This window comes from Scylla paramamosain, chromosome 23, assembly GCF_035594125.1.
Source record: "Scylla paramamosain isolate STU-SP2022 chromosome 23, ASM3559412v1, whole genome shotgun sequence".
In the NCBI taxonomy this organism is placed as follows: domain Eukaryota; kingdom Metazoa; phylum Arthropoda; class Malacostraca; order Decapoda; family Portunidae; genus Scylla; species Scylla paramamosain.
The window spans coordinates 17227650-17235668 of NC_087173.1; the positions used below are offsets into that span (position 1 = coordinate 17227650).

At 48.2% G+C, this 8019-nt stretch overlaps 1 protein-coding gene and 1 long non-coding RNA gene across 3 annotated transcripts; both read right to left on the minus strand.

The window, feature by feature from the left end:
- Positions 1-116: 116 nt before the first annotated feature.
- Positions 117-3631, minus strand: LOC135112306 (uncharacterized). Of its 2 annotated transcripts, none has more exons than XR_010274264.1 (3): positions 1222-3631; positions 880-1064; positions 117-483 (listed from the first exon to the last, which is right to left on the minus strand). It is a non-coding gene; the product is annotated as an uncharacterized LOC135112306 (long non-coding RNA). The 2 variants fall into 2 exon arrangements; XR_010274263.1 differs by having other exon boundaries at positions 685-1064.
- A 409-nt stretch (positions 3632-4040) lies between these two features.
- Positions 4041-8019, minus strand: LOC135112305 (basic proline-rich protein-like). Its single transcript, XM_064026628.1, has 2 exons — positions 7485-8019; positions 4041-7397 (listed from the first exon to the last, which is right to left on the minus strand). Exons 1-2 carry the CDS (start codon positions 7934-7936, stop codon positions 6713-6715), a joined length of 1137 nt encoding a protein of 378 aa, XP_063882698.1. The 5' UTR covers positions 7937-8019; the 3' UTR covers positions 4041-6712.

Below are 8019 nucleotides of genomic sequence, written 5' to 3' on the forward strand. Positions count from 1 at the left end.
AACACACACACACAAATAAGATCTACTGCTCTCTCTCCTGTTGGTAACTAAGATCAGCTTACATCCCATACCTATTTATTACTAGATTATAAACAATGACAAATCCCCACAATGCATCTCTCCCAGTTCCAGGAGCCTAATCAAACATGAAACTATACAACTTCTTGCTTGAATCATGTACAGTTGATATGAAAAAGTAAACTGTGAAGCTGAAAATCCCATATTGCACAATTGCTTGTTAATTTTACGTGGAATGTGTAGTCATGCCCTGATCATGAAATCCTTAGAAAGAAAATGAATAACAGTGGACTGTGAAACAGTAAATTCAAGCGTATGTGCTCTATATATATGATTACAACATGTAAATTTACTCATCTTTTTCCTTGGTGTGTACTTGACTTTCTGCAAAAGCCATCCACCATCTTGAGGGACAGCAGCACTGGTATGGTCACAGGTAGAAGTAGGGACACATAGGTAGTGTACCTGCAACATGACAGAACATCAGCCTTGCTAACTCTGGAAGATGTAGTTATGTCATATCAGTACTTAGGTATTATATTGTTGACAATACTGACTTTGGTATAGTTACATCATTACTTGGGTATTATATTCTTGGCAATATTGACATTTGGTATTATATTCTTGGCAATAGTGACCTTTAGTGTAGTTACATTATATCATTACTTAGGTATTATGAGGGACGTTCAGTGAGTTCTTGTCCTAACCCAGCGGAAGCAAACAGAGTAAAAGTTCACTCAATTCGCTTTTAAGAAAAAAATTTTCATTGTAATTGCCTGTGACCATCATGCACTTCTTTTGTCTTGTCTTCAATTGTGAAAATCTGTCCCTGAAAAATGGTGGGTTGAATCCCCCCAATACCTTCATGACCTTGGTTTCCTCGTCATTAGTGAAAGAGACACTCCACAGCTGCTTCTTCATGTATGGGAAAAGGTGAAAGTCAGAGGGTGCCAGATCTGGAGAATTAGGGGGATGAGGCAACAGTTTGAAGCCACAGGACACCACTTTCCTCATGGTCTCATGCTGTCATGCACAGGAGCACTGTCCTGCAAGAGAAAAACACCTTGAGTCACTTTCCCATGGCATTTCTCAAGCAGAGCCTCCTGAAGCTTCTCTAGTAGATCAGCATAGTATGGTCCATTAGTGGTGTGACCGTGATCCAAGAGGCCCATGAGGATCCCTTCATTGCTCCAGAACACTTACCACGATCTTCTGGGATGACTTTATGGCGTTGGAAAGGAGGGATGCTTTCATCACTTAGATCCAGCTTTGGTTTCCAGATCAAAGTGAGGAACCCACGTTTCATCTTAGGTCATGATTTAGGCCATGAATCCCTCTGGATCCATTCTCAAGAGGGTCAACTTCTTTTCTGAAGTCATTATCTGGTTCCTCTTTTGTTCAGGCATCAACATTCTTTGGACCCATTGGGCAGACACCTTGGAAAGTTTGAGGTGATCATGCAAGATGGTAACAACAGATCAATTACTGATCTCCAGTTGAGAAACAATGTATTGCACTGAGACTTGGTGATTATCATGACCATGCTTTCCACCATAGCCACAGTTTCCTTGGTGACTGCAGTTGATGGACCACCACCATGGGAGACATCCTCGCATGAGTCTTGGCCCTGCTTGAAGAAAGCAGCCCAATGTTTGACAGTGGAATAGGATAGGGCACTGTCCTTTAGTGCTGTCCTCAACTCATGAATCAACTGTGATGCTTTCCCTTGAATCACAGAAATCTTTATCACAGCTTGCTGTTCAACTTCACTCATTTTGCTGGAAGCCAAAAGTTGCCATCCTCACTGTTGAATTAAGTAAATGGGTGAGCTGGTTGCCATGTGAAGGCAGCACCACACCAATTCACTGAAGAATGTGGGATGAGGTGTTATTTGTCCACTCACACAACTTTTTATTTCCATATACATTTAGTATATACATTTGGTTGTGCTCAGCAATGTACTGTTCAAATAATTCCAAGTGATTTGTCCTTTATTTGTTTTTTTAAGGATTCTCAGAGTGCTTGAGCTCATTGCAGTTTCTTTTGCAGACTTGGAAGGTCCTCCTTAATTTGTGTGATCACCTTATAATGTCTGAGGTCTGTGTGATTGGTAATGTACAAAGAGAGATTACAGGTTATGTATCAACCTTGAATCAAGCTCATAAGGTTTCATGTACTGAAGTGTGGTGTAAGAGTGAAAGCAGTGTGGAGTTACCTGCCACACCTATCATGTCAATCAATATTCAAGTCCACACTAATATCTTCTTCTTCTTCTTCTTCTTGTACTTTTCTTCTTCTTCTTCATCTTCTTCTTCTTTTCTTTTTCTTTTCTTCTTTTTCTTTCCTTCTTTTTCTTTTTCTTTTCTTCTTCTTTTTGTCTTCTTTCCTTCTTTTCTTCTTTTCTTTTTTCTTCTTCCTTTCTTCATTTTCTTCTCCATCTTTTCTTCTTCCTCTGCTGATGGTAGTGGTTCTTGTTCTTCCTCTGCTGGTGGTGGTGGTGGTCCTTCTTCCTCTGCTGGTGATGGTGGCCCTTCTTCCTCTGCTGCTGGTGGTGATCCTTCTTCTTCCTCTGCTGGTGGTGGTGGTGCTGCTTCTTCTTCCAATGGTGGTGCTTCTTCTTCATCTGCTTCTTCCTCTTCCTCAGTGTGGTGGTGGTTCTTATTCCTCTGCTGGTGGTTGTTGTGGATCTTCTTCTGCTGGTGGTGGTAGTGGTGGTGGTGGTGGTGGTGCTTCTTCCTCCTCTGGTGGTGGTGGTGCTGTTTCGTCTTCTGATGGTGGTGTTAGTGCTGCTTCTTCTTTGATGTTGGTGGTGCTTCTTCTTTTAATGGTGGTGGTGCTTCTTTTGATGGTGGTGATGGTGCTTCTTCCTCTGATGGTGGTGGTGGTGCTTCTTCCTCTGATGGTGATTCCTCTGATGATGGTGGTGGTGCATCTTCTTTTCCCTTCAGTGGTGTTGGTGGTGATGTTTCTTCTTCCTCTAATGATGGTGGTGGTTCTGGTTCTTCCTCAGCTGGTGGTTGTGGTGGTCCCTCCTCTGATTGTGATGCTGCTGCTTCTTCTTCTTCTTCTTCTTCCAATGGTGGTGATAGTGCTGCTTCTTCTTCCTCTGCTGGTGATGGTTAAGCTTCTTTCTCTGCTGGTGGTGGTTGTGCTGCTGCTTCTTTCTCTCATGGTGATGCTGCTGCTTCTTCTTCCTTCTCCTCCTCCTGACCCTGGCAACTACATGGACCACTAACAAACCATATCCTGTCCTATCTTATCCTAACATATCCTATCCTTCTATTCTTAACCTGGTTGAGTCAGTCAGTTTGGTGGTGCTTGAAGTGTCAGGGTAAGTTCTTATTCCTCTGCTGGTGGTGTTGGTCCTTTTTCTTCTTCCTCTGGTGCTGGTGTTGGTGGTGGTAATGTTGCTGCTGCTTCTTATTCCTCTGATGGCGGTGTGGTGTTGGTGGTAGTGGTGCTTGTTCTTCTTCCTCTGATGGTGGTGATGTTGCTGTTGTTGATGGTGTCCTTCTTCCTCTGCTGGTGGTGGTGGTCCTTCTTCTTCCTCTACTGGTGGTGGTGGTGGTGGTTTTTCTTCCTCCTGCTGATAGTGGTGTTGCTGGTTCTTCTTCTTCTGATGGTGGTGGTGCTGCTTCTTCCTATGCTTCTTTTTTTGTTTTTGTTCTTGTTCTTGTGCTTCTTGTTCTTCTGCTGGTGGTGGTGGTCCTTCTTTTTCTTCTGCTGGTGGTGGAGGTGGTGGTCCTTCTTCTTCTTCTTCTTCTTCTTCTTCTCCTTTTTTTTTTCTTCTTCTTCTTCTTCTCCTTTTTTTTCTTCTTCTTCTTCTTATGCTGCTGCTGCTGGTGGTCCTTCTTCCTCTGCTACTGCTGCTGCTGCTGCTGGTCCTTTTTTTTCCTCTGCTGGTGGTGGTGGTGGTCCTTCTTTTCTTCTTTTTCTTCTTCTTCTTCTGCTGCTGCTGCTGCTGGTGGTGGTCCTTCTTCCTCTGCTGCTGCTGCTACTGCTGCTGCTGCTGGTCCTTCTCCTTCCTCTGCTGCTGCTGGTGGTGGTCCTTCTTCTTCCTCTGCTGGTGGTGATGGTGGTGGTGGTGGTCCTTCTTCCTCTGCTGCTGCTGGTGGTGGTCCTTCTTCCTCTCCTGCTGCTGGTGGTGGTCCTTCTTCTTCCTCTGTTGGTGATGATGATGGTGGTGGTGGTCCTTCTTACTCTGCTACTGCTGGTGGTGGTCCTTCTTCCTCTGGTGCTGCAGGTGGTGGTCCTTCTTCCTCTGGTGCTGTAGGTGGTGGTCCTTCTTCCTCTCCTGCTGCTGGTGGTGGTCCTTCTTCCACTGCTGCTGCTGCTGGTGGTCCTTGTTCCTCTGCTGCTGCTGGTGGTTGTCCTTCTTCCTCTGCTGCTGCTGGTAGTGGTCCTTCTTCCTTTGCTGCTGCTGGTCCTTGTTCTTCCTCTAGTGATGGTGGTGGTGGTCCTTCTTTTTCTTCCTCTGCTGCTGGTGGTGGTGATCCTTGTTCTTCTTCTTCTGCTGTTGCTGGTGGTGGTCCTTGTTCTTCCTCTGCTGGTGATGGTGGTCCTTCTTATTTTTATTATTCTGCTGCTGATGGGGGTGTTGTGGTTGTGATGGTGGTGGTGGTGGTGCTGCTTCCTCTTCCTTTGCTGGTGGTCCTTCTTCCTCTGGTGCTGCTTCTTCTTCTTCTTTTGATAGTGGTAGTGCTCCTTCTTCTTCTTCTGGTGGTGGTGTTGATTCTTCCTCTGCTGGTGGTGATAGTGCTTCTTCTTCTTCTTCCCCTGCCAGTGGTGGTGGTGGTAGTCCTACCTATGGTGGTGGTGTTGTTGCTTTTCTTTCTTTTTTTTCTTCTTCTTCTTCCTCTGTTGATTGTAGTGGTGATCTTTCTTCTTCCTCTGCTGATGCTGCTGCTCTTTGTCTGCTGCTGATAGTGGTGGTGCTTCTTCTTCTTCCTCTGCTGGTGGTGGTGCTCCTTCTTCCTCTGTTGGTGGCTGTGGTCCTTCTTTTTCCCCTGCCGCTGGTGGTTCCTCTGCTGGTGGTGGTGGTGGTGGTGCTTCTTCTTCCTCTGCTGGTGGTGGCGGTCCTTCTTCATCTGGTGGCAATGGTGCTGCTTCTTCCTCTGATACTGATGGTGGTGGTGGTGGTGTTTCTTCTTCTTCAGGTGCTGCTTCCTCAGTGGTCAGTGGTCCTTCTTCTTTCCCAGCTGGTGGTGGTGGTCCTTCTTCCTCTTCTGCTGCTGGTGGTGGTGCTTCTTCATCTTTTTCTTCTTCTTCTTCTTCTTCTTCTTCTTCTTCTTGGTGGGGGTGCTGCTTCTTCCTCCTCCTCCTCCTTCTCCTGACCCTGGCAACTACATGGATCACCTAACTAACCATATCCATCATCAGTTTGGTGGTGCTTAAAGTTGTTAGGGTCAGTTCAGTGGTGCTGCTTCCTCTGCTGGTGGTGGTGGTGCTTCTTCTTCCTCTGCTGGTGGTGGTGGTGCTTCTTCTTCCTCTGCTGCTGGTAATGGTGGTCCTTCTTCTTCTTCTGCTGGTGGTGGTGGTCCTTCTTCTTCCTCTGCTGCTGGTGGTGGTGGTCCTTCTTCTTCCTCTGCTGGTGGTGGTGGTCCTTCTTTTTCCTCTTATGGTGATAGTGGTGGTGCTTCTTCTTCCTCTGCTGTTGGTGGTGGTGGTCCTTCTTCTTCCTCTGCTGTTGGTGGTGGTGGTCCTTCTTCTTTCTCTGCTGGTGGTGGTGGTCCTTCTTCTTCCTCTGCTGTTGGTGGTGGTGGTCCTTCTTCTTCCTCTGATGGTGATAGTGGTGGTGGTCCTTCTTCTTCCTCTGATGGTGATAGTGGTGGTGGTCCTTCTTTTTCCTCTGCTGTTGGTGGTGGTGGTCCTTCTTCTTCTTCTTCCTCTGCTGCTGGTGGTGGTGGTGGTAGTGGTCCTCTGATGGTGATAGTGGTGGTGGTCCTTCTTCTTCCTCTGCTGGTGGTGGTGGTGGTGGTGGTCCTTCTTCTTCCTCTGTTGCTGCTGGTGGTGGTAGTGGTCCTTCTTCCTCTGCTGCTGCTGTTACTGCTGGTCCTTCTTCCTCTGCTGGTGGTGGTGGTGGTGGTGGTCCTTTTTCTTCTTCCTCTGCTGCTGTTTTTAGCATTTCTTCCTCTTCTGCTGCTGGTTTTGGTGCTTCTTCTTCCTCTTCTTCCAGCTGTTGCTGCTGGTCCTTCTTCTTCTTCCTCTCCTGCTTCTTCCTCTTATTTTGGTGGTGCTGCTTCTTCTTCCTCTGCTGGTGGTGGTGGTTGGTCCTTCTTCTTCCTCTGTTTTTTTGTTGTTTGTGGTAGTAATCCTTCTTCCTCTGCTTGCTACTGGTGGTGATCAGTCTGCTGTTGCTACTGTTTGTAGAGATCCTTCTTCCTCTGGTGGTGGTGGTGGTGGTGGTGGTGGTCCTTCTTCTTCTGCTGGTGGTGGTGGTGGTGGTTCTTCCTCTGGTGGTGGTGGTGGTGATGGTGCTGCTGCTGCGGGTGGTGGTGCTACTTCTTCCTCTGCTGGTGCTAGTGGTGCTGGTTCTTCTTCCTCTGCTGGTGGTCTTTATTTCTCTGCTGGCAGTGGTGGTGCTTCTTCTTCCTCTGGTGGTGATCTTTCTTTCTCTGTTGCTGGTGGTGGTGGTGCTTCTTCCTCTTGTTGTGGTGGTGGTGCTTCTTCTTCCTCTGCTGGTGGTGGTCTTACTTCATTTGTTCCTGCTGGTGGTGGCTTCTTCTCTCTCTGGTGGTGGTGGTGGTGGTGGTCCTTCCTCTGCTGCTGTTAATTGTGGTGTTGGTGATGGTCCTTCTTCTTCCTCTGCTGGTTGTGGTGGTGGTGGTGGTCCTTCTTCTTCCTCTGCTGGTTGTGGTGGTGGTGGTCCTTCTTCTTCCTCTGCTGGTTGTGGTGGTGGTGGTCCTTCTTCATTCTTTGCTGCTGTTGGTGGTGGTGCTACTTTTTCCTCTGCTGCTGCTGGTCTTTCTTCCTCTGCTGCTGGTGGTCCTTCTTCTTCCTCTGCTGCTGGTGGTGGTGATGGTCCTTCTTCTTCCTCTACTGCTGTTGGTGGTGGTGGTCCTTCTTTTTCCTCTGCTGGTGGTGATGGTGATGGTGGTGGTCCTTCTTCTTCCTCAGCTGTTGGTGGTGGTGGTGCTTTTTCTTCCTCTGCTGTTGGTGATGGTGGTGCTTCTTCTTCCCCTGCTGGTTGTGGTGGTGGTGATGCTTCTTCCTCTCCTCTGCTGTTGGTGGCGATGGTCCTTCTTCTTCCTCTGCTGCTGGTGGTGATGGTGGTGCTTCTTCTTCTCTGCTGGTGGTGGTGGTGGTCCTTCTTCTTCCTCTGCTGTTGGTGGTGGTGCTTCTTCTTCCTATGCTGGAGGTGGTGGTGGTGGTCCTTCTTCCTCTGCTGTTGGTGGTGGTGCTTCTTCTTCCTATGCTGGAGGTGGTGGTCCTTCTTCTTCTGCTGGTGGTGGTGGTGGTCCTTCTACTTCCTCTGCTGTTGGTGGTGGTGCTTCTTCTTCCTCTGCTGGAGGTGGTGGTCCTTCTTCTTCTGCTGGTGGTGGTGGTGGTCCTTCTTCTTCTCTGCTGGTGGTGGTGGTGATCCTCTCTTCTTCCTCTGCTGTTGTTGGTGGTCCTTCTTCCTCTGCTGCTGCTGCTGGTGGTCCTTCTTCTTCCTCTGCTTCTGCTGGTGGTGGTCCTTCTTCTCTGGTACTGCTGGTGGTGGTCTTTCTTCTTCCTTTGCTGGTGGTGGTGGTCCTTCTTCTTCTGCTACTGCTAGTGATGGTGGTCCTTTTTCCTCTGCTGGTGGTGGTGGTGGTCCTTCTTCCTCTGCTGCTGCTGGTGGTGGTGGTCCTTCTTCCTCTGCTGCTGCTGGTGGTGGTGGTCCTTCTTCCTCTGCTGGTGGTGGTGGTCCTTCTTCTCTGGTGGTGGTGGTGGTCATTCTTCTTCCTCTGTTGGTGGTGCTTCTTCTCTGCTGGTGGTGGTGGTGGTGGTGGTCCTTCTTCTTCCTCTGCTGCTGATGGT

Excerpts from the sequence above, each read along its gene's own strand:
- LOC135112305 (XM_064026628.1), bottom strand. The coding sequence starts at position 7,936 with ATGACCACCACCACCACCAGAGAAGAAGGACCACCACCACCAGCAGAG. Across the intron at positions 7,398-7,484 it reads CACCACCAACAGCAGAGGAA|GAAGAAGGACCACCACCACC; the intron begins GTAGAAGGACCA and ends CCAACAGCAGAG.